The sequence below is a fragment of the Apteryx mantelli genome (genome assembly GCF_036417845.1).
Source record: "Apteryx mantelli isolate bAptMan1 chromosome 38 unlocalized genomic scaffold, bAptMan1.hap1 SUPER_38_unloc_1, whole genome shotgun sequence".
NCBI classification, from domain to species: domain Eukaryota; kingdom Metazoa; phylum Chordata; class Aves; order Apterygiformes; family Apterygidae; genus Apteryx; species Apteryx mantelli.
Window position 1 is genome coordinate 38683 of NW_027118455.1, and position 25457 is coordinate 64139.

General features: G+C 66.0%; 2 protein-coding genes across 2 annotated transcripts in view; one reads left to right on the plus strand and one right to left on the minus strand.

Annotated features, from left to right (window-relative positions):
* STX4 (syntaxin 4) overlaps window positions 1–11401 on the minus strand; it is a 13436-nt gene extending 2035 nt beyond the window's left edge. Inside the window, exons 1-8 of the mRNA XM_067316770.1 lie at window positions 11237–11401; window positions 9882–10004; window positions 8891–8990; window positions 7013–7087; window positions 6071–6130; window positions 4343–4465; window positions 3252–3328; window positions 2068–2205 (exon numbers count right to left, since the gene is read on the minus strand). Of these exons, the coding sequence (XP_067172871.1) occupies window positions 2068–2205; window positions 3252–3328; window positions 4343–4465; window positions 6071–6130; window positions 7013–7087; window positions 8891–8990; window positions 9882–10004; window positions 11237–11272 (732 nt within the window). The 5' untranslated portion in view covers window positions 11273–11401. The remainder of the gene's footprint in view (window positions 1–2067; window positions 2206–3251; window positions 3329–4342; window positions 4466–6070; window positions 6131–7012; window positions 7088–8890; window positions 8991–9881; window positions 10005–11236) is intronic.
* Window positions 11402–12245: 844 nt separating this feature from the next.
* On the plus strand, window positions 12246–20366 carry STX1B (syntaxin 1B). Its single transcript, XM_067316767.1, has 10 exons — window positions 12246–12314; window positions 15482–15556; window positions 16694–16793; window positions 16901–16975; window positions 17604–17677; window positions 17785–17893; window positions 18024–18097; window positions 18554–18691; window positions 19972–20082; window positions 20260–20366. The coding sequence occupies exons 1-10, from the start codon at window positions 12285–12287 to the stop codon at window positions 20338–20340; spliced, it is 867 nt and encodes a 288-aa protein (XP_067172868.1). The 5' UTR covers window positions 12246–12284; the 3' UTR covers window positions 20341–20366.
* The last annotated feature ends 5091 nt before the right edge of the window (window positions 20367–25457 follow it).

The window sequence follows — 25457 nt, forward strand, 5'->3', positions numbered from 1 at the left end:
TGTCCCAGTCTCTCCCAGCGCCCCTCCCAGTTGGTCCCAGTTTGCTCCAGCACCCTCCCAGTTGGCCCCAGGGCTCCCAGTCCACCCCAGTGCCTCCCACCAGTTCGCCCCAGTTGGCCCCAGCGCGTCCCAGTTGGCCCAGCACCCCTCCCAGTATCTCCCAGTGCCTCCCAGTATCTCCCAGTGCCTCCCAGTGCCCACCTGGCTCTCCACGGAGCTCCCCAGTATGGCCAGGAGCCCCCATGGGGCCCTCCCAGTCTCTCCCAGTACCTCCCAGTGCCTCCCAGTGCCCACCTGGCTCTCCACGGAGCTCCCCAGTATGGCCAAGACCCCCCATGGGGCCCTCCCAGTCTCTCCCAGTACCTCCCAGTGCCTCCCAGTGCCCACCTGGCTCTCCACGGTGCTCCCCAGTATGGCCAGGAGCCCCCATGGGGCCCTCCCAGTCTCTCCCAGTACCTCCCAGTGCCTCCCAGTGCCCACCTGGCTCTCCACGGTGCTCCCCAGTATGGCCAGGAGCCCCCATGGGGCCCTCCCAGTGCCTCCCAGTATCTCCCAGTGCCTCCCAGTGCCCACCTGGCTCTCCACGGTGCTCCCCAGTATGGCCAGGAGCCCCCCATGGGGCCCTCCCAGTGCCTCCCAGTATCTCCCAGTGCCTCCCAGTGCCCAGCTGGCTCTCCACGGTGCTCCCCAGTATGGCCAAGACCCCCATGGGGCCCTCCCAGTGCCTCCCAGTATCTCCCAGTGCCTCCAGTGCCCACCTGGCTCTCCACGGAGCTCCCCAGTATGGCCAAGAGCCCCCATGGGGCCCTCCCAGTAACTCCCAGTGCCTCCCAGTGCCCACCTGGCTCTCCACGGTGCTCCCCAGTATGGCCAAGACCCCCCATGGGGCCCTCCCAGTATCTCCCAGTGCCTCCCAGTGCCCACCTGGCTCTCCACGGTGCTCCCCAGTACGGCCAGGAGCCCCATGGGGCCCTCCCAGTATCTCCCAGTGCCTCCCAGTGCCCACCTGGCTCTCCACGGTGCTCCCCAGTATGGCCAAGAGCCCCCATGGGGCCCTCCCAGTGCTTCCCAGTGCCTCCCAGTGCCTCCCAGTGCCCACCTGGCTCTCCACGGAGCTCCCCAGTACGGCCAGGAGCCCCCATGGGGCCCTCCAGTGCCTCCCAGTATCTCCCAGTGCCTCCCAGTGCCTACCTGGCTCTCCACGGTGCTCCCCAGTATGGCCAGGAGCCCCCATGGGGCCCTCCCAGTGCCTCCCAGTGCCTCCCAGTGCCCACCTGGCTCTCCACGGTGCTCCCCAGTATGGCCAGGAGCCCCCATGGGCCCTCCCAGTGCTTCCCAGTATCTCCCAGTGCCTCCCAGTGCCCACCTGGCTCTCCACGGAGCTCCCCAGTACGGCCAGGAGCCCCCATGGGGCCCTCCCAGTGCCTCCCAGTGCCTCCCAGTGCCCACCTGGCTCTCCACGGAGCTCCCCAGTACGGCCGGGAGCCCCCATGGGGCCCTCCCAGTGCCTCCCAGTGCCTCCCAGTGCCTCCCAGTGCCCACCTGGCTCTCCACGGAGCTCCCCAGTACGGCCGGGAGCCCCCATGGGGCCCTCCCAGTGCCTCCCAGTGCCTCCCAGTGCCCACCTGGCTCTCCACGGAGCTCCCCAGTACGGCCGGGAGCCCCCATGGGGCCCTCCCAGTGCCTCCCAGTGCCTCCCAGTGCCTCCCAGTGCCCACCTGGCTCTCCACGGAGCTCCCCAGTATGGCCAGGAGCCCCCATGGGGCCCTCCCAGTGCCTCCCAGTGCCTCCCAGTGCCTCCAGTGCCCACCTGCTCTCCACGGTGCTCCCCAGTATGGCCAAGACCCCCCATGGGGCCCTCCCAGTGCCTCCCAGTATCTCCCAGTGCCTCCCAGTGCCCACCTGGCTCTCCACGGAGCTCCCAGTATGGCCAAGAGCCCCCATGGGGCCCTCCCAGTGCCTCCCAGTGCCTCCCAGTGCCCACCTGGCTCTCCACGGTGCTCCCCAGTATGGCCAGGAGCCCCCATGGGGCCCTCCCAGTGCCTCCCAGTGCCTCCCAGTGCCCACCTGGCTCTCCACGGTGCTCCCCAGCAGGGTGAAGAGCTCCCCCAGGTCCCGCAGGCTCCGCTCCAGGCGCAGGATCTCCCCGTGTCGCGCCGCCACCTCGTCCAGCGCCGCCCGCGTCGCCCGCGCCGCCCCCAGCGCCTGCGGGTGCCGTGGTGGTGGTGGTGGTGGGGGGACGTGGGGTGGCCCCACACCCACCCTATGGGGGGGGGGTACGGAGCACCCGTGGGGTCTTGGGGCACCTTGGGGACCTCCCGGACCCATAACAGGTTGAGGGACACCCAAGGGTGCTATGGGGCAGCCATGGGGTGGTGGAGCACCTTGAGAACCTCATAGACCCATAACACGTTGAGGGACACCCAAGGGTGCTATGGGGCAGCCATGGGGTGGTGGAGCATCTTGAGGACCTCCAGGACCCATAACAGGTTGAGGGACACCCAAGGGTGCTATGGGGCAGCCATAGGGTGGTGGAGCACCTTGGGGACCTCCAGGACCCATAACACGTTGAGGGACACCCAAGGGTGCTATGGGGCAGCCATAGGGTGGTGGAGCACCTGAGGACCTCCAGGACCCATAACAGGTTGAGGGACACCCAAGGGTGCTATGGGGCAGCCATGGGGTGGTGGAGCACCTTGAGAACCTCATAGACCCATAACAGGTTGAGGGACACCCAAGGGTGCTATGGGGCAGCCATGGGGTGGTGGAGCACCTTGGGGACCTCCAGGACCCATAACAGGTTGAGGGACACCCAAGGGTGCTATGGGGCAGCCATAGGGTGGTGGAGCATCTTGAGGACCTCCAGGACCCATAACACGTTGAGGGACACCCAAGGGTGCTATGGGGCAGCCATAGGGTGGTGGAGCACCTTGGGGACCTCCAGGACCCATAACAGGTTGAGGGACACCCAAGGGTGCTATGGGGCAGCCATAGGGTGGTGGAGCACCTTGGGGACCTCCAGGACCCATAACAGGTTGAGGACACCCAAGGGTGCTATGGGGCAGCCATAGGGTGGTGGAGCACCTTGAAGACCTCCAGGACCCATAACAGGTTGAGGGACACCCAAGGGTGCTATGGGGCAGCCATGGGGTGGTGGAGCACCTTGGGGACCTCCAGGACCCATAAGAGGTTGAGGGACACCCAAGGGTGCTATGGGGTGGGGGGGGCGCCGTGGGGCCGCCCGCGCTCACGTTGGCCACGAAGACCTCGCTCTGCCCCGTCTCCAGCATCTGCTCCAGCTCCTCCTCCGTCACCGTCCCGCCACCGGCTGCCGAGGGACCCAGGCGTCCGGGGGGGGGCTCCGGCCGCTGCCATGGCGAACCCCGCCCCGTCCTTGGGGGCCCAGGCGTCCGGGAACCCCCCACCACTCCATCCTGGGGCCCAGGCGTCCGGGTGACGTCCCAAGGGGCCCAGGCGTCCGGGAACCCCTCCCCCCTTGGGGGCCCAGGCGTCCGGGTGACGTCCCAAGGGGCCCAGGCGTCCGGGAACCACCCCCTCCTCGGGGGCCCAGGCGTCCGGGTGACGTCCCAAGGGGCCCAGGCGTCCGGGAACCACCCCCTCCTCGGGGGCCCAGGCGTCCGGGTGACGTCCCAAGGGGCCCAGGCGTCCGGGAACCACCCCCACCCCGGGGGCCCAGGCGTCCGGGTGGCGTCCCAAGGGGCCCAGGCGTCCGGGAACCACCCCACCTTGGGGGCCCAGGCGTCCGGGTGACGTCCCAAGGGGCCCAGGCGTCCGGGAACCACCCCACCTTGGGGGCCCAGGCGTCCGGGTGACGTCCCAAGGGGCCCAGGCGTCCGGGAACCACCCCCCATCCTGGGGCCCAGGCGTCCGGGTGACGTCCCAAGGGGCCCAGGCGTCCGGGAACCACCCCACCTTGGGGGCCCAGGCGTCCGGGTGACGTCCCAAGGGGCCCAGGCGTCCGGGAACCACCCCCACCTTGGGGGCCCAGGCGTCCGGGTGACGTCCCAAGGGGCCCAGGCGTCCGGGAACCACCCCCCCTTGGGGGGCCCAGGCGTCCGGGGTGACGTCCAAGGGGCCCAGGCGTCCGGGAACCACCCCCACCTTGGGGGCCCAGGCGTCCGGGTGATGTCCCAAGGGGCCCAGGCGTCCGGGAACCACCCCACCTTGGGGGCCCAGGCGTCCGGGGTGACGTCCCAAGGGGCCCAGGCGTCGGGAACCACCCCCCCCCGGGGGCCCAGGCGTCCGGGTGACGTCCCAAGGGGCCCAGGCGTCCCCCCCACCCCCCCCCCCCGCCCCGAGGGGCCCAGGCGTCCGGGCGCACCGATGCTCAGCTGCCGGCGGATCCGGGCCACGTTGCGCTCCCGGTAGCCGGCCTGGGCCGCTTGGCACCGAGCCGCCAGCGCCAGCAGCTGCTGCGACAGCACCCCGTGCTGCGGCGCCCGTCAGCACCCCGCGGTCCCCCCGGCACCCCCAAATCCCACCCGGGACCCCCAAATCCCACCCAGATCCACCAAAATCCCACCCGGAACCTCCTGAAACCCACCAGAGACCCAAAATCCCACTCAGATCCACCAAATTCCCACCCGGAACCACTGAGAACCTGCCGGAACCACCCAAACCTACCAGAGACCCCAAAAATCCCACCCGGGACCCCCAAATCCCACCAGATCCACCAAAATCCCACCTGGAACCACCGAGAACCTGCCGGAACCACCCAAAACCCACCAGAGACCCCAAATCCCACCCAGATCCACCAAAATCCCACCCGGAACCACCGAGAACCTGCCAGAACCACCCAAAACCCACCAGAGACCCCAAGATCCCACCCAGATCCACCAAAATCCCACCTGGGACCACCAAAATCCCACCCAGAACCACAGAGAACCTGCTGGAACCCCCCCAAACCCACCCAGAAATACCAAAACCCACCTGGAACCCCTAAAACTCATCTAGGGACCCCAAAATCCCACCCGGAACCACCAAAAACCTGCCGGAACCTCCCAAAACCCACCAGAGACCCCAAAAATCCCACCCGGGACCCCCAAATCCCACCCAGATCCACCAAAATCCCACCCGGAACCACCGAGAACCTGCCGGAAACCCTGAAACCAACCCGGGACCCCAAAATCCCACCTGGAACCACCAAAATCCCACCCAGAACCACTGAGAACCTGCTGGAACCCCCAAAACCCACCCAGAACTACCAAAACCCACCTGGAACCCCTAAAACTCATCTAGGACCCCAAAATCCCACCCGGAACCACCAAAAACCTGCCGGAACCTCCCAAAACCCACCAGAGACCCCAAAAATCCCACCCGGGACCCCCAAATCCCACCCAGATCCACCAAAATCCCACCCGGAACCACCGAGAACCTGCCGGAACCACCCAAAACCCACCAGAGACCCCAAGATCCCACCCAGATCCTCCAAAATCCCACCTGGGACCCCAAAAATCCCACCCAGAACCACCGAGAACCTGCTGGAAGCCCCTGAAACCAACCCGGGACCCCAAAATCCCACCTGGAACCACCAAAATCCCACCCAGAACCACAGAGAACCTGCTGGAACCCCCAAAACCCACCCGGAACACCAAAACCCACCTGGAACCCCTAAAACTCATCTAGGGACCCCAAAACCCATCAGAAGCCCCCAAAATCCCACCTGGAACCACCAAAACCCTGCGGAACCCCCCAAAACCCACCAGGAAGACCCCAAAAGCAGCCAAGGACCCCCAAAACCCACCAGAAGCCCCAAAACCCTTGCAGAGACCCACAAAAACCCAGCTATGATGCCCCAAACCACCCAGGAACCCCCAAACCACCCAGGAACCCCCCAAAACCTCGTGGGGGAACCAAAAGCCCCCACGAACCACCACAAACCCACCCGAGATCTCCAGAAACCCCAGGAGAGACCCCCCGAAACCCCCCGAAACCCCCCAAAAACCCACCTACGACCCCCAGAAGCCACCTCAGACCCCCAAACCCACCAGGGAGCCCCCCAAAAACCCATCTGCGACCCCCCAAAACCCCCCTCTGACCCCCCCCTGGCGCACACGAGCCCCCAGGCAGTTGCGGTTCTCGTCCTCCTCCTCCGGGCCCGGCTCCAGCGCTGGGGGGGGGGGAGGGTGTGAGGGGCCCAGGCGTCCGGGGACACCCGACCTCCCCCCCCCCACCCCGGGGACCCAGGCGTCCGGGGAGACCTTAACCCCCCCCCAAACCAGGGACCCAAGAGTCTGGGTGGGGAGGGGCCCAGGTGTCCGGGCAGGAAGGGGCCCAGGTGTCCGGGGGGGACCCAGGTGTCCGGGCAGGAAGGGGCCCAGGTGTCCGGGGGGGGGCCCAGGTGTCCGGGCAGGAAGGGGCCCAGGTGTCCGGGGGGGGCCCAGGTGTCCGGGCAGGAAGGGGCCCAGGCATCCGGGGGGGGCGGAATGGACCCAAGCGTCCGGGCGGGAAGGGGCCCAGGCGTCCGGGGAGGGTGGAAGGGGCCCAGGTGTCCAGGCGGGAAGGGGCCCAGGCGTCCGGGGGGGGGGTGGAAGGGGCCCAGGCGTCTGGGAGACCTTAACCCCCCCCCACCCCAGGGACCCAAGGGTCCAGGGAGGGGAAGGGGCCCAGGCGTCCGGGGGGGGACCCAGGTGTCCGGGGGGGCGGAATGGACCCAAGCGTCCGGGCGGGAAGGGGCCCAGGCGTCCGGGGTGGACCCAGGCGTCCGGTGCAGAGGGGCCCAGGCGTCCAGGGAGGGGAAGGGGCCCAGGCGTCCGGGATGGAGGGGCCCAGGCATCCGGGCGGGAAGGGGCCCAGGCGTCCGGGATGGAGGGGCCCAGGCGTCCGGGGGGGGTGTGGAAGGGGCCCCAGGCGTCCGGGATGGAGGGGCCAGGCATCCAGGGAAGGGGCCCAGGCGTCCGGGGGGGGGTGTGTGGAAGGGGCCCAGGCGTCCGGGGGGGGCAGAAGGGGCCCAGGCGTCCGGGATGGAGGGGCCCAGGCGTCCGGTCGTCACCCTTGAGCCGCGCCCGCACGTCCCTCGTCAGCTCCTGAATTTCCTCCCGCAGCGTCTGCAGCTCCCGCTTGAGCCCTGGGGGGGGGCGAGGTCGGACCCGGATCCCCTATGGGCCCTATAGACCCCTCCCGGTCCCCTATAGACCCTGTGGGCCCTATAGATCCCCCCCAGACCCCCCAACACCCCCCCCAGTCCCCTATAGTCCCTATGGACCCTATAGATCCCCCCCAGACCCCCAACACCCCCCCCGGTCCCCTATAGACCCTATGGACCCTATAGATCCCCCCCAGACCCCCCAACACACCCCCCCCAGTCCCCTATAGTCCCTATGGACCCTATAGATCCCCCCCAGACCCCCAACACCCCCCCCCAGTCCCCTATAGACCCTATGGACCCTATAGATCCCCCCCCAGACCCCCCAACACCCCCCCAGTCCCCTATAGACCCTATGGACCCTATGGATCCCCCCCAGACCCCCAACACCCCCCCCAGTCCCCTATAGACCCTATGGGCCCTATAGACCCCCCCCGGACCCCCAACGCCCCCCCCGGTCCCCTATAGCTCCTATAGCTCCTATAGACCCCCCCTGACTCCTATAGCCCCTGTGGACCCTATAGACCCCCTAGGTCCCCTATAGACCCTATAGCCCCTATAGACCCCCCCCCAACCCCCCAACACCCCCCCCAGTCCCCTATAGCCCCTATGGCCCCTATGGCCCCCGTCACCAAACAGCCGCCGTTTTCCTCGCAGTCTCTATATTTAACCCCGTTACGCGTCTGAGCCCATAATCACAAGTATATATAGATGCCGCCACCTATATTTACATTTCTATCTATATCCGATCAGACACACAAAAACCGGTTTGCTACGTGAAAAAAAAAGCTCCCCCGCGGCCCCCTGCTATAGGCCCCGCAGCTCCCAGGGCCCCCTATAGACTCGCTGTCCCCTATGGCCCCTATGGACCCCACAGCCCCTATAACCTTTATGGCCCCCGGTGGCCCCTATAGCCCCCCAGAGCCCCTATAGCTCCCCATGGCCCCTATAGCTCCCCATGGCCCCTATAGACCCAACATCACCTATAGACCCCATGTTTCTTATAGTTCTTATGGATCCAATGTCTCCTATAGCCCCTAAGGCTCATACAGCCCCTAAGGCTCTTATAGCCCCTATAGAACCAATATCTCCTATAGCTCCTACGGCCCCCAAAGCCCCCAGAAACATGCCTAGGCCCTATAGCTCCCTATAGCCCCCGTTGCTCCCCGTACTCTCCATAGGCCCCACGTCCCCTATAGCCCCTTACGATCCCCGTAGCCCCTATAGACGCAATGTCCCCTATGGACCCCACGTCCCCTATGAATCCAACGTCCCCTATAGCCCCCTGTGGCCCCTACAGACCCAAGGTGCCCTATAGCCCCAACATGCTCTATAGCCCCTTACGATCCCCATAGCCCCTATAGACGCAACGTCCCCTATAGACGCAATGTCCCCTATGGACCCCATGTCCCCTATGGATCCAACATGCCCTATAGACCCAACATGCTCTATAGCCCCTTACGATCCCCATAGCCCCTAAAAACGCAACGTCCCCTATAGACACAATGTCCCCTATGGACCCAACGTGCCCTATGGACCCAACATCCCCTATAGCCCCCTGTGACCCCTATAGACCCAAGGTGCCCTATAACCCCAATGTGCTCTATAGCCCCTTACGACCCCCATAGCCCCTATAGACCCAACGTCCCCTATGGACCCAACGTCCCCTATAGACCCAAGGTGCCCTATAGCCCCAACGTACTCTATAGCCCCTATGGCCCCTATAAGGCTCCCTATAGGGCCCCTACAGACCCTATAGGACCCCTATAGCCAACCGGGACGGACCCTCGTCGGGCAGCGGCGTCCCCAGCACCGTGTCCTGCTGCCGCTCCAGCGCCGCCACCTTCAGCTCCAGCGTCCGCAGGGCGGCTCGGACCCCCCGCGCCTGCGACACGCCAACGACACGCTAAGGACACGCTAAGGACACGCGGGAGCCGCCCGGACCCCCCCCGCACGCCAACGACACGCTAAGGACACGCTAAGGACACGCTAAGGACACGCGGGAGCCGCCCAGAGCCCCCCCGCGTGCCTGCGACATGCCAAGGACACGCTAAGGACACGCTAAGGACACGCGGGAGCCGCCCGGACCCCCCCCGCACGCCAACGACACGCTAAGGACACGCTAAGGACACGCTAAGGACACGCGGGAGCCGCCCAGACCCCCCCCGCGTGCCTGCAACATGCCAAGGACACGCTAAGGACACGCTAAGGACACGCGGGAGCCGCCCAGACCCCCCGTGTGCCTGCGACATGCCAAGGACACGCTAAGGACACGCTAAGGACACGCGGGAGCCGCCCAGACCCCCCGTGTGCCTGCGACATGCCAAGGACACGCTAAGGACACGCTAAGGGCACGCGGGAGCCGCCCAGACCCCCCCGTGTGCCTGCGACATGCCAAGGACACGCTAAGGACACGCTAAGGGCACGTGGGAGCCGCCCAGACCCCCCGTGTGCCTGCGACATGCCAAGGACACGCTAAGGACACGCTAAGGGCACGCGGGAGCCGCCCAGACCCCCCCGCGTGCCTGCGACATGCCAAGGACACGCCAAGGACATGCTAAGGACACGCTAAGGACACGCGGGAGCCGCCCAGACCCCCCCGTGTGCCTGCGACATGCCAAGGACACGCCAAGGACATGCTAAGGACACGCTAAGGACACGCGGGAGCCGCCCAGACCCCCCCGCGTGCCTGCGACATGCCAAGGACCCGCCAAGGACAGGCCGAGGGAGGGCACGGGATGACCCCCAGCGTCCCAGCATGCCCCGGGGCACCCACCTGCACGAGGGCGTCGGTGCCGGGCGGGGCCGGGGCGGGGCCGGGGCGGAGCCCAACCAAGGTCACATGTTCGGGCGAGGCCTCGTCGTCGTTGTTGTCCTCCTCGGAGCTGGGGGAGTCCTCCTGGGGGGGGGGAGGGGCCGGACGCCTGGGCCCCTCGGACGCCTGGGCCCCTTTCCCAGACGCCTGGGCCCCTCCCGGACACCTGGGCCCCTCCCGGACTCCTGGGCCCCCCCGGACGCCTGGGTCCCTCCCGGACGCCTGGGTCCCTCCCGGATGCCTGGGCCCTTCCCGGACGCCTGGGCCCCTCCCGGACGCCTGGGCCCTTCCCGGACGCCTGGGCCCCTTTCCCGGACGCCTGGGCCCCTCCCGGACACCTGGGCCCCTCCCGGACGCCTGGGCCCTTCCCGGACACCTGGGCCCCTCCCGGACGCCTGGGTCCCTCCCGGACTCCTGGGCCCTTCCCGGACACCTGGGTCCCTCCTGGACTCCTGGGCCCTTCCCGGACTCCTGGGCCCTTCCCGGACACCTGGGTCCCTCCCGGACACCTGGGTCCCTCCCGGACTCCTGGGCCCTTCCCGGACTCCTGGGTCCTTCCCGGATGCCTGGGCCCCTCCCGGACACCTGGGTCCCTCCCAGACGCCTGGGCCCTTCCCGGACACCTGGGTCCCTCCCGGACTCCTGGGTCCCTCCCGGACGCCCGGGCCCTTCCCGGACGCCCGGGCCCCTCCCGGACGCCTGGGCCCTTCCCGGACGCCTGGGCCCCTCCCGGACGCCTGGGTCCCTCCCGGACGCCTGGGTCCCTCCCGGACTCCTGGGCCCTTCCCGGACTCCTGGGCCCTTCCCGGACTCCTGGGTCCTTCCCGGACGCCTGGGCCCTTTCCGGACGCCTGGGCCCCTCCCGGACGCCTGGGTCCCTCCCGGACGCCTGGGCCCTTCCCGGACGCCTGGGTCCCTCCCGGACGCCTGGGTCCCTCCCGGACGCCTGGGCCCTTCCCGGACGCCTGGGCCCCTCCCGGACGCCTGGGCCCTTCCCGGACGCCTGGGCCCCTCCCGGACGCCTGGGTCCCTCCCGGACTCCTGGGCCCTTCCCGGACACCTGGGTCCCTCCCGGACTCCTGGGCCCTTCCCGGACTCCTGGGCCCTTCCCGGACACCTGGGTCCCTCCCGGACACCTGGGTCCCTCCCGGACTCCTGGGCCCTTCCCGGACTCCTGGGCCCTTCCCGGACTCCTGGGTCCTTCCCGGACGCCTGGGCCCTTCCCGGACACCTGGGCCCCCCCCGCACCTGGCGCAGCTCCCGCGTCCTGTCCCTCATGCTCGCGCCCTCCCCGGAGCCGCCCCTCCCCCGCTGACCGGAAGCGCCGCTCCGGAACCGGCCGGCGCCACCATAGAGCGGAGCCGGGCCGGGCCCTTCTAGCCCGCGGTCCGCCCAACCATAGAGTCCCGCTGCGGAGGGCGGGGGAGCAGCGCGCGGGGGGGGGGAACCATAGAGCGGGGCCGGGAAGAGAGACCAGAGCGTCGCCCAATGACACCCCCCCCCCAGGGGGACCCAGGCGTCCGGGGGGGCCCCCAACCCCCCCAACCCCCCCCTCCCCGTGCAAACCCTGGTGAAACCCTCGTGCAAGGCCTGAGCGTGCGAGGTGACACGAGCGTGCAAGGACTGTGCGAGGGGCCCTGCGAGCGTGCAACGGGCACGAGTGTGTGCAAGGGCTGCAAGCACGGGGGGGGAGCGTGCAAGGGGCGACGCGAGCGTGCGAGGGGCATTGCAAGGGTGCAAGGAACACGAGTGTGCAAGGGGGGGCTGCAAGCGTGCGAGGAGCAGGGCGAGGGTGCAAGGGGCATTGCAAGGGGGGCAAAGTGCCGTGAGCATGCAAGGAGCCTGCGAGGGACGATGCAAGCGTGCAAGGGCTGCGAGCGTGCGAGGGGGGGCTTGCAAGGCGCCCTGAGCGTGCGAGGGCTGCAGACATGCCAGGGGCGTGCGAGGGGCATTGCAAGGGTGCAAGGTACCGTAAGCGTGCAAGGGGCATTGCAAGGTGCCGTGAGCGTGCAAGGAGCGTGCAAGCGTGTCGTGAGTGTGCAAGGGGCGTGCAAGCGTGCGAGGGGCATTGCAAGCCTGCAAGGAGGCCCGAGTGTGCAAGGGGCGTGCAAGGGATGGTGCGAGCGTGCGAGGGGCATTGCAAGGGTGCGCGAGCGTGCGGCGAGCGTGCGAGGGGCGTGCAAGCGGGGAGCAGCGCGGGGGGGGGGCGGTGCGCGCGGCCCCGCCCCCTCCCCTCCCCCCCGCCCCTCCCCCCCCTTTGCGCATCGCCCCCCCCCGGCGCCTCCCGCCGCAGCCGCCGCCGCCGCCGCCGCCGCAGCGCCGGACGCCTGGGCCCCCCCGGACGCCGGGGCCCCCCCGGCCGCCATGAGGGACCGGACCCAGGAGCTGCGCAGCGTGAGCCCCCCCCGCCCCCGCCGCCCCCTCCCCACCCCGAGCGCGGTCCCGATCCCGGGGGGTTTCGGCCCAAAACGGGGCGCCCCCCCCCCCTCCGAGCCCCTGCTGCAATGGGTGCAACGGGGTCTGCAGTGGGGGTTGCAATGGGTGCAGTGGGGTGCAATGGGTGCAGTGGGGTGCAATGGGTGCAATAGGATGCTACGGGGGTTGCAATGGGTGCAATGGGTGCAATGGGGTGCAGAGGGTGCAGTGGGGTGGGATGAGTGCAGTGGGGTCTGCAATGGGTGCAATGGGGTGCAGTAGGTACAGTGGGGTGCAATGGGCTTTGCAATGGGGTGCAATAGGTGCAATAGGTGCTCTGGGGTGCAATGGGTGCAGTCACATGAGATGGGGTTTGCAAGGCGGTGCAATAGGTGCAATGGGTGCAGTGAGGTGCAATGGGTGCAACGGGGTGCAATGAGTGCAGGGGGGGTGCTATGGGGTCTGCAAGGGGGTGCAATAGGTGCAATGGGTGCAGTGGGTGCAGTGGGGTGCAATAGGATTTGCAATGGGGTGCAATGAGTGCAAGGGGGTTTGCAATGGGGTGCAATGGGTGCAAGGGGGTTTGCAATGGGGTGCAATGGGTGCAATGGGGTGCAATGAGTGTGGTGGGTGCGATGGGTTTTGCAGTGGGTGCAGTGGGGGCACGGCGCTGCAGCGGGTGCCGTGGGGCACATTAGGGTCTGCAGCGGGGCGCTGCGGGGGGGGGGGGCACCGGGGGCTTGCAAGGGGCTGCAACGGGTGCACGGCGCTGCAGTGGGTGCTACGGGGCCTGCAGCGGGTGCAGCAGGTGCTGCGGGGCGCAGTGGGGTGCTGTGGGTGCAGGGGGGTGCAGTGTGCTTTGCTCTGGGGTGCCGCGGGGCCTGCGGCGGGTGCCGGGGGGGGGCGATGGGGGCGGCGGGCTCGTGGGGCTGCCATGGGCGCAGGGGGTCTGCGGTGGGTGCAACGGGGTCTGCAGAGGGTGCAAGGGGTGCAATGGGGGGCAAAGGGGTCTGCAATGGGGTGCAATAAGTGCAATGGGTGCTGTGGGGTGCAATGGTGTTTGCAAGGGGGTGCAATGGGTGCAATGGGTGCCATGGGGTGCAATGGGTGCAATGGGGTCTGCAGCGGGTTCTATGGGTGCAATGAGGTGCAATGGGGTGCTATGGGGTGCAATGGGGTGCAGCGGGGTTTGCAATGGGGTGCAATGGGTGCAATAGGCACAGTGGGGTGCAATGGGGTCTGCAGCGGGTGCTGTGGGTGCAATGAGGTGCAGTGGGGCGCAATGGGGTGCAAGGGGGTTTGCAATGGGGTGCAGTGGGGTGCAATAAGTGCAATGGGTGCTGTGGGGTGCAATGGGGTCTGCAGCGGGTTCTATGGGTGCAATGGGGTGCTATGGGGTGCAATGGGTGCAATGGGGTGCAGCGGGGTGCAGCGGGGTCTGCAAGGGGGTGCAATGGGTGCAAGCGGGTGCCGCAGGGCCCCGGGGTCGCGGGTGCGAGCTGCTGCCGGGCGGCCGCGCAGGCGGGTGCGGGTGCGGGTGCACGTGTGTGCAGGCGTGTGCAGGGTCATGTGCAGGCGTGTGCAGGCGTGTGCGGGTGCGTGTGCGTGTCCGTGAGCCCCCCGGGCCGGGTGCAGGCGGCTGCGCGCGCGGCGGCGGCGGCAGTTGTGTAACAGCGGCAGCAGCAGCAGGAGGAGGAGGAGGAGGAAGGACCGAGGGGGAGGCAGCGAGGGGGGGAGGGGGGGGGCCGGCGCTGTGCGACGCGTGTGCGTGTGCGATGCATGTGCATGGTGCAACACACGCGTGTGCGACGACGCGTGCGCGACGTGCACGATGCAGCACTTGCGCGTGTGCGACGCACGTGCGTGTGCAATGCGTGTGCGTGTGCAATGCGTGTGCGTGTGCAATGCGTGTGCAGGCGCGATGCATGGGCACGGTGCAACGCACACACGTGTGCAACACGCATGCGGGCGGGGGGGCCGCGTGTGCACGTGCAGACCAGGCCACGCGCCCAACACGCGTGTGCATCCGTGTGCGAGGCGTGTGCAGGCCAGGACGCGTGTGCCAGGCGTGTGCATCCATGTGCGACACGTGTCCCCCCCCGCACACGCACACGCACACGCGTGTGGCTGCGTGTCCCCGTGGGGGGGGGAGGGGGGAGTCCCGGACGCCTGGGCCCCCCCCCCCAAGAGGGGAGGGCTGTGATTGGCCAATCACCCCGGGCTCGGCCAATCGGCTGCCGGGATTCCCCCCCCCTTTGCTATGCAAATGAGGGCGCCCACGTAGCCAATGAGCTTCCGGGAGAGTTGGTGTATGCAAATGACGTGTGTGTGTGGGGGGGAGCAGGCAGCCAATCAGGGGGCAGGATTGGACCCAGGGGGAGGTGCTTTATGCAAATCAGGCTCGCCACCAGCCAATCCCGCGAGGGCGGGTTGTGGTGCAGGGGCGGGGCTATGCAAATGAGGCACCGGGAGGGAGGTGCATATGCAAATTAGCCCGATAGGTTAATGGGGAGGCCAATGGAGGGGGCGGGTGCGTTTATGCAAATGAGCCGGGCCAGGCAGCCAATCAGAGGGGGCGGCAGGGCCGGAGGATCATGCCATGCAGATGAGTCATAGGCCCCGGCCAATCACGGGGCTCCCCGCGGCCCCCGCAGGCAAATGAGCTCGTGGGAGCAGCCAATGGCCTTTGAGCGCCGGGGCCCCCACGTGGGGGAGGCAGCCAATGGCGGAGCAGCTCCGCTGGTGTGAATGGGGCACTGGGATGCTGGGGGGGGGGGTGGAGCCTGCCCAGATGCCTGGGCCCCTCCTGGACGCCTGGGCCCCTCCCGGACTCCTGGGCCCCTCCCGGACACCTGGGTCCCTCCCGGACTCCTGGGCCCCTCCCGGACTCCTGTGTCCCTCCCGGACTCCTGGGCCCCTCCCGGACACCTGGGCCCCTCCCAGACACCTGGGCCCCTCCCGGACTCCTGGGCCCCTCCCGGACACCTGGGCCCCTCCCGGACACCTGGGTCCCTCCCGGACTCCTGGGCCCTTCCCAGCCGCCTGGGCCCCTCCCGGACTCCTGGGCCCCTCCTGGACACCTGGGCCCCTCCCGGACGCCTGGGCCCCTCCCGGACGCCTGGGCCCCTCACGGTTGCTCCCCGCAGGCCAAGGACAGCGACGATGAGGAGGAGGTCGTCCACGTCGACCGCGACCACTTCATGGACGAGTTCTTCGAGCAGGTCGGGGCCTATAGGGGGGCCGGGACCCCCGTGAGACCCTATAGGGGACCTTCCCCCGCCGTCGGACCCTATACGGGCCCATGACCCCCCATTGGACGTTATATGGGGCTGTGACCTCCCCTAGACCCTATAGGGGACCTTCCCCCCCTCCCCCATTGGATCCTATATGGAGCTGGGACCCCCATTAGACCCAATATTGGACCATGATCCCCATTGGACCCTATAGGAGCCGTGATCCCCCATTTCACCTTCTATGGGGCTGTGACCGCCATTGGACCCTATGGAGGACCGTGATCCCCTGTTGGACCCTATATGGGGTTGTGACCCCCCATGAGACCCTATAGGGCACCACGATCCCCCATTGCACCTTATATGGGGCCATGACCCCACCATGAGACCCTATATTGGACCACGATCCCCCACTGGACCCTATATGGGGCTGTGACCCCCCCCATGAGACCCTATATCAGACCATGATCCCCCATTGGACCCTATAGGGCACCGTGATCCCCCATTGGACCCTGTGGAGGACCATGACCCCCCATTGCACCTTATATGGGGCCGTGACCCCCCATTGGGCCCTATACGGGGCTGTGACCCCCCACCGGACCCTATAGGACACTGTGATCCCCCCATTGGACCCTACAGAAGACCACGATCCCCCATTGGACCTTATATGGGGCTGTGACCCCCATTGGACCCTATATGGGACCATGATCCCCCATTGCACCTTATATGGAGCCGTGACCCCCCCATTGGACCCTATATGGGGCCGTGACCCCCATCGGACCCTATAGGCCCCGTGATCCCCCATTGGACCCTATAGGGGACTATGACCCCCCCCATGAGACCCTATAGGGCACCGTGATCCCCCCATTGGACCCTATAGAAGACCATGATCCCCCATTGGACCCTATATGGGGCCGTGATCCCCCATTGGACCCTATAGGGCACCGTGACCCCCCATCGGACCCTATAGAAGACCACGATCCCCCATTGGACCCTACAGAAGACCTTCTCCCACCATCGGGCCCTATAGGGGGCCGTGACCCCCAAGCCCCGCCCCCAGGTGACCCCGCCCCCGGGTGACCCCGCCCCCTTCCCACGCGTGGCCCCGCCCCCTCCCCTCCCCCGCAGGTGGAGGAGATCCGGGGCTGCATCGAGAAGCTCTCGGAGGACGTGGAGCAGGTGAAGAAGCAGCACAGCGCCATCCTGGCCGCCCCCAACCCCGACGAGAGTGAGTGCGCGGGGGGGGGGGGGCGGGGCCTCGCGGCGACGCGGGCGGTGACACGCGCGGTGACACGCCCTCCCGTGACGTCATCACCCACCACCCCACCCCCGCAGAGACCAAGCAGGAGCTGGAGGACCTCACGGCCGACATCAAGAAGACGGCCAACAAGGTGCGCTCCAAGTTGAAAGGTAAGAGCCCGGCGGCCATCTTGGTCCTGGCGGCCATCTGGGTCCTGGCGGCCATCTTGGTCCCGGTGGCCATCTTGTTCCTGGTGACCATCTTGATCCCGATGGCCATCTTGGTCCCGGTGGCCATCTTTGGTCCCGGTGGCCATCTTGGTCCTGGTGGCCATCTTGGTCCTGGAGGCCATCTTGGTCCTGGAGGCCATCTTTGGTCCCAGTGGCCATCTTGGTGGTGGTGGCCATCTTAGTCCTGGAGGCCATCTTGGTCCTGGTGGCCATCTTGGTCCTGGTTGGGGGTGGGCCGCACTATGGGGGTGGCCATCTTGGTGGGGTGGCCTGGACTACGGGGTAGCCATCTTGGTCCTGGTGACCATCTTGGCCCTGATGGGGGGTGGGCTGCACTATGGGGGCAGCCATCTTGGCAGGGCAGCCATGCTGCCCGGGGTGGCCATCTTGCTTAGGGCAGCAAGCCACCTCGCCCAGCCTGCCGCAGCGGGCGAGCGGCGGCCATCTTGCTGGCAGCGGTGGGGGTCGGGGAGGGGGGTCGGTGGCCATGACCCCGCTAGGTGAGGACGCCGATGGAGGAAGGGGTGCTGGGGGGGGGGGGGTGTCACGCCATGTCCCCCCCCGGCAGCCATCGAGCAGAGCATCGAGCAGGAGGAAGGGCTGAACCGCTCCTCGGCCGACCTGCGCATCCGGAAAACGCAGGTACCTCCCCCCGCCCGCGCCACCGCCCCCCTTCCTCCTCCTCCTCCTCCTCCTCCTCCTCCTCCTCGGCCCCCGCGCCCACGCCGCCTCCTCCCCGCCCTCCCCAGCACTCGACTCTGTCCCGCAAGTTCGTGGAGGTGATGACGGAGTACAACGCCACCCAGTCCAAGTACCGCGACCGGTGCAAGGACCGGATCCAGAGGCAGCTGGAGATCAGTAGGTCCTGGCTGGATGATGGGGGGGAGGGAGAAATCTGGGGGTGTGGGGGGGAAACATGGCGGCGGGTGGCGGGGGAACCTGTCCCATCCCGTCCCATCCCGTCCCATCACCTCCCCTCCCTCCGCAGCCGGCCGGACCACCACCAACGAGGAGCTGGAGGACATGCTGGAGAGCGGGAAGCTGGCCATCTTCACCGATGACGTACGTGAGCCCCTGGGCCTGCAGCCCCCCCCCCTTGAGTCACCTAGAGCCCAATGAGGTACCTAGAACCCAGTGAGGTGCCTGGAGCCCATTGAGTCACCTAGAACCCAGTGAGATGCCCCCAAATCACTGCATCACCTAGAAACCACCAAGTCGCCCAAGACCTGGAGAGGTACCTAGAACCCAGAGAGGTGCCTGGAGCCCGTTGAGGTACCTGGAGCCCATTGAGTCACCTAGAACCCAGTGAGATGCTTTAAATCACTTTGTCACCTAATAACCAGCAAGTCACCTCAAGCCCATTGAGGTACCTGGAGCCCATTGAACTACCTGGAACCTAAAGAGACCCGCAGAGCCCGTTGGGGCCCCTGGGAGCTTTGCCGGTGGGGGCGGGGGGCATTGGCCGCCCTTCCACGCCCCGGCCTACGGCTGCCCCCACTCTCCTGTCCCTCCCGCCAGATCAAGATGGACTCGCAGATGACGAAACAGGCCCTGAACGAGATCGAGACGCGACACAACGAGATCATCAAGCTGGAAACGAGCATCCGGGAGCTGCACGACATGTTTGTGGACATGGCGATGCTGGTAGAGAGCCAGGTATGGAGGGGACTCGGGGTGGGGGGGACACGACTAGAGCCCATTGGACCATCTAAACTGCACTGAAAACACGTCGGCTTCCTTAGAAACCATCCAGCACCCATTGAGGCAGCCAGGGCCTGTTGGCTCACCTAGAACCCACTGAACATATCTACATGCTACATCTAGAGCATCCTGAATCACCCAGATCCCACTGAAACATCTAGAGCTCGTTGGACCATCTGGAACCCATCAAAACACAACAAATCCATCTGGTCATCTAGAACCCATGGAAAAATGTGAAGCCCGCTGGCTCACCTAGAACCCATTGCAAATGTCTAGAGCCCATGGAAAACATCTAGCTAGATAAATCCACCAAAACCACTAGAGCCCATTGGGTCATCCAGAACCAATCGTACCACCCAGAACGCACTGAGCCACCTAGACCCTGTTGCATCATCTAAAGCCTGTTGCCCATTGGCTCACATAAGACTCGTTGCAAACACCTAGAACCCATGGAAAACACCTAGAGCCCACTGAAAAAAGGCCCCTAGAGATCATTGGCTCATCTAGACGCCATCGAAACTGCCAGAGCCCATTGCATCATCTAGAGCCCATTGGGACACCTACTGCTCCTGGGTTCATCTAGAACCCATCACATGACCCACAACGCATTGAGACACCTAGAGCCCATTGCATCACCTGGAGCCCATTGCATCATCTAGAACCCATCAGACGACCCACAATGCACTGAGACACTTAGAGCCCAATGTGTCATCTAGAACCCATCAGACAACACACAATGCACTGAGACACTTAGAGCCTGATGTGTCATCTGGAACCCATCAGACAATCCACAATGCATTGAGACACCTAGAGCCCATTGCATCACCTAGAGCCTGTTGCACCATCTAGAACCTATCAGATGACCCACAGTGCACTGAGACACCTAGAGCCCATTGCATCACCTAGAGCCTGTTGCATCATCTAGAACCCATCAGATGACCCACAATGCATCGAGACACCTAGAGCCCTTTGAGTCATCTAGAGCTCGTTGGCTCATCCAAAAGCCCCTTGCAAAGACCTAGAACCCCCTAGAAAGCACCTAGAGCCCCTTGGGTCACCTAGAACCCACCGAAAAAGAAGGAAACCGGCTCAGGGGCTCATCCGGATGCTGTGGGAACCTCTCGGGCCGCGGCTCGAGCCACGGGGAAGCGGTCGGGGTCCCCCGGGGTGGGCAGGGGGCCGGGGCCGGGGCCGGGGCCGGGCGGGTGGCTCAGGGCCGGGGTTCCGGCTCGCAGGGCGAGATGATCGACCGCATCGAGTACAACGTGGAGCACTCGGTGGACTACGTGGAACGGGCCGTGTCGGACACCAAGAAAGCCGTCAAGTACCAGAGCAAGGCCCGGAGGGTGAGTGCGGGGCCGGGGGGGTGGGGTGGGGGTGGCGGGTGGGAGCCCGGACGCCTGGGCCCCTCCACCGGGAGGCCACCGCTGTGCCCCCCCCCCCCCCCCGTTGCCCTATAACGCCGCTCTCTTCTCTCCTCTCTGCTCCCCGCGCTGCCCGGACGCCTTTTTGGGGTAACGTAGAAGAAAATCATGATCATAATCTGTTGCGTGGTGCTCGGGGTGGTCTTGGCCTCCTCCATCGGGGGCACGCTGGGCTTGTAGGGCCCCGGCGCGCCCCCGCCCCCCCCATCAACGCCCCCCCCCCCCACGTCCCCCACGCCCCCCCCCCCCCGGGAACGAGAACAAGCCCCTAAGCGAAAACACGAATAAATGACAAAAAGAGACAATTGTTCACGCGAACGGACATAGCAGCACGTGGTCCGGTCAGCGCGGCCCCCCCGCCCCGCCCCGGCCCCCCCCCGCGGCCCCCCGCCTCCACGGGGCGCGCCGGCCTCCGCCCGCCCACGCCGCCCGGACGCCTGGGCCCTTCTCCCCGCTCCCTCCTTCCTCCCCACCCCCCCTCCCCCCCCGCCAACCCGCCAGCTCCCATCGCGGCCGCCCCCCACCGCCATCCATGCGCTGCGCTTGTGCCGCCCCCTCCGCCCCCCCCACCCCACCCCCACCCCACCCCGGCGGGGTTTTGGGGCGCCCCACGGCGGAGGCCGGCGCCGGCGTCCCCGTCTGGGCCGGGAGGAGACCCGGTGGCCCAGCGCCGGGGCGGAGGGGACGCCTGGGCCCCGCCGGGGGCCGGAGGTGCCTGGGGTGGCCCTGGGGGGGGGGCAGCTCCGTGGGGGGCAGATAGGTTGGGGAGGGCGGAGGGGGGGCCTAGAGGGGCGCCCTGGGGGCAGGCGGGTCGGCTTGACCCGAGAGGAGGTCATGGGTCGGGTTGAGCCTGGAGAAGGGTTGTGGGTTGGGTTGGGTTGACCCTAGAGGGGCTCATGGGGGCAGTTGGGTTGGGTCAACCCTAGAGGTGGGTCATGGCTTGGGTTGACCCTAGAGCTGGATCATGGCTTGGGTTGACCCTAGAGCTGGGTCAGGGGTTGGGTTGATCCTAAAGTGGATCATGGCTTGGGTTGACCCTAGAGCTGGGTCAGGGGTTGGGTTGGGTTGGGTTGACCCTAGACGTGGGTCATGGCTTGGGTTGACCCTAGAGCTGGGTCAGGGGTTGGGTTGACCCTAGAGATGGATCATGGCTTGGGTTGGGTTGGGTTGACCCTAGATGTGGGTCATGGCTTGGGTTGACCCTAGAGGTGAGTCAGGGGTTGGGTTGACCCTAGAGGTGGATCATGGCTTGGGTTGGGTTGGGTTGACCCTAGAGGTGGGTCATGGCTTGGGTTGACCCTAGAGCTGGGTCAGGGGTTGGGTTGACCCTAGAGATGGATCATGGCTTGGGTTGGGTTGGGTTGACCCTAGATGTGGGTCATGGCTTGGGTTGACCCTAGAGGTGAGTCAGGGGTTGGGTTGACCCTAGAGGTGGATCATGGCTTGGGTTGGGTTGGGTTGACCCTAGAGGTGGGTCATGGCTTGGGTTGACCCTAGAGCTGGGTCAGGGGTTGGGCTGGGTTGACCCTAGAGGACAGTTATGGGGCAGTTGGGTTGGGTTGACCCCGCAGAGGGGTTGAGGGTCAAGGAGACCCTAGAAAGGGGCCACGGCTCGGGCCGGCCCTGGACGGGGTCGCGGGGTGGCCCTGGACGGGGCTGTGGGTCAGGTTGGCCCCGGAAGAGGGGGGTGGGGTGGGTGGGGTGGGGTGACCCGTCCCCGGGCGGGGGGGGGAGCTGCCCTGGCCCCGGGGACGGGGCGGGTGGGGGCGCCGTGGGGCCGGAGGGGGCCCCGCGCTGCCCGCGGGGCCGGCCGAGGCGGCGCCGTCACCCGCCCAGCTCACCCGCTCACCACCCACCCGAGCGGCTGAGCCACCGGCCGAGCAGCTAACGACCCCCCATCCGAGCAGCTAACGACCACCCATCCGAGCAGCTAACGACCCCCCATCCGAGCAGCTAACGACCCCCCATCCAACCACCTAACCAACCAACCAGCCACCCAACCAACTAACCAACCGGCCGGTCACTCCTCCAACCAGCTAACGACCACCCATCTAACCACCTAACCATCCAATCAGCCACCCAACCAGCTAACCAACCAGCCGGCCACCCGTCTAACCAGCTAACAACCACCCATCCATCTAGCTAACCAACCAATCAACCACCCAACCGGCTGGTCACCCCTCCAACCAGCTAACGACCACCCATCCAACCACCTAACCAACCAATCCACCACCCAACCAGCTAACCCACCGGCCGGTCACCCCTCCAACCAGCTAACAACCACCCATCCAACCACCTAACCAACCAATCAACCAACTAACCAACCGGTTGGTCACCCATCCAAGCAGCTAACAACCACCCATCTAACCAGCTAACGACCACCCATCTAACCAGCTAACAACCACCCATCCAACCAGCTAACCAACCAATCCACCACCCAACCAGCTAACCAACCAGCCGGCCACTCATCTAACCAGCTAACAACCACCCATCCAACTAGCTAACCACCCACCCACCCACCCACCCACCCAACTAACCAAACGGCCAGCTGCCCATCCAATCGGTCGACCATCCATCCAACCAGCTAACCAACACCTAACCAGCTAGCCCACCAACCAGCTAACCAACCTGTCACACCTCCAACCAGCCAACAGCCACACGTGGAACCAGGTAACCGCCCATCTGACCAGCTAACGGCCACACACGCAACCAGCTAACGAATCAACCAACCAGCCAACCGCTCATCTAACCAACCACCCACCCATCCAACCAGCTAACCACCCACCCATCCAACCAGCTAACCAACCAGCCAACCGCTCATCTAACCAACCAACCACCCATCCAACCAGCTAATCACCCATCCAGCCACCCCCCCACCCACCCAGCTAACCAACCACCCATCCAACCAGCTAACCACCCACCCATCCAACCAGCTAACCAACCACCCATCCAACCAGCTAACCAACCACCCACTCACCCAGCTAACCACCCACCCATCCAACCAGCTAACCACCCACCCACTCACCCAGCTAACCAACCACCCATCCAACCAGCTAATCAACCAGCCAACCGCTCATCTAACCAACTAACCACCCACCCAACCAGCTGACCACCCAGCTAACGTGCTAACGAGCCAATCACCCAACTAACCAACCAACCACCTAGCCAGCTAACCAACCACGCATCTGCCCACCATCCAACCAGCTAACCAGTCACCCAACCCGCTGACCATGCAGCCATGCCATCACCCAACTAACCAACCCATCACCCAACCACCCAACTAACCAACCATCACCCAACCAACCACCCAGCTAACCAACCCATCACCCAACTAACCAACCCATCACCCAACCACCCAGCTAACCAACCCATCACCCAACTAACCAACCCATCACCCAACCACCCAGCTAACCAACCCATCACCCAACTAACCAACCCATCACCCAACAAACCACCCATCCAACCACCCACCCAACCACCCGTCCGACCACCCAGCCACCCGGCTAACCCACCGCCTGCCCAACTAGCCGGTGGCTCCACCCCCCCGACCAACCCACCCAATCACCTGCTGACCCAGTGGGACCCGCCCACCTGGTCACGCCCGACCAATCGCTGGCGACTCAACCCGCTGCCCAGCGAACCGACCGGCCAGTCGCCCGCCCGCCCGCCCAACCCCCCCCCATGACCCAACTACCCCATCAACAACCCAACTACCTCATCGATGACCCAAACAACCCCCCAGTGACCCAACCACCCCATCAATGATGCAACTACCTCCCCAATGACCAACCACCCTGTCACCCACCCAAGTGCCCCGTCGATGACCCAACCACCCCCCCAGTGACCCAACTACCCCTCCAATGACCCAATGACCCCATCGATGACCCAACTACTTCCCCAATGACCCAACTACCCCTCCAATGACCCAGCGACCCCATTGATGACCCAATGACCCCATCAATGACCCAACCACCCCCCCAGTGACTCAACTGCCCCTCCAATGACCCAACTACCCCTCCAATGACCCAACAACCCCCATCGATGACCCAATGACCCAACTGCCCCTCCAATGACCCAACCAGCCCCCCGATGACCCAACTACCCCATCACCCACCCACCCACCTCATCAACAACTCAACCGCCCCCCCAATAACTCAACCGCCCCCCCGATGACCCAACTGCCCCATCAACGACCCAACCACCCCGATGATGCAACCGCCCCCCCCAATGACCCAACCGCCACTCCAATGACCCAACCGCCCCCCAGCAACCCACCTACCCCATCGCCCCCCCCACCCAGCGACCCCCTCGCTCGCCCAACGACCCCCCCCCCGGCCGAGGACCCCCAACCCGCCTTAGACTGCTGGCCCCGCGGTGAGGGGGGCCGCCGCTGCCGCCCCCGCTGCCGCCCGCCCGCCCGCGCCGCGCCGGGGGCCGAGGTGGGGGGCCGCCCGCCCCGGCCCCCGGCCCCCGAGCTCTGTATCCTCCCCGTCGTGGTCTGTGATGTATTTGCTACGAAACCCCTGCCACAAACGCACCCGCCTCCGCCTCCGTCCTTCCTTCCGCCGCCGCCGCCGCCCGCGGGGGGGGGGGGGGGACGACCCACGCGGGCGCCTGGAGATCCTGGGGGGGCCCCACACCTCCTATATGGTCCCTTGGGCTCCTCTGAGCTCCCTAGAGCTTCGTATAGCTCCTATATGGTCCCTACTGCTCCTCTGAGGTCTCTAGAGCTTCTTATAGCTCCTATAGAGTACCTGCAGCTCCTCTGAGCTCCCTACAACTCCATATAGCTCCTATATGGTCCCTGCAATTCATCTGGGGGCCCTATAGGTCTCTATAGCTCCTATAGGATCTCTACAGCTCCTCCAAGTTCCCTAGAGCTTCCTAAAGGTCCTATATGGTCTCTACAGCTCCTCTGAGCTTCCTATAGCTCCATATAGCTCCTATATGGTCCCTACTGCTGCTCTGAGGTCTCTAGAGCTTTTTATAGCTCCTATATGGTCCCTACAGCTCCCTCTGACCCCAGTGGGGTCCCTATGGGTCCCGCTAGGTTTCTGCAGGTCCCTATAGCTCCCGTAGGTCCCTACAAACCCCTATAGCCCCCTACAGTCTCCTATAGCCCCATGGGGCGCTTTATTGCCCCGTATGGCACCCACACCGGGGGCGAACAGCCCCACACCTGCACACGGCTCCTATAGCTTCATGGGGCTCCCTATAGCCCCATACAGCCTTCTTTAGCCCCCTGTAACACCACACAGCCCCCTAGAGCCCCATATACCACACACGGCATCTATAGT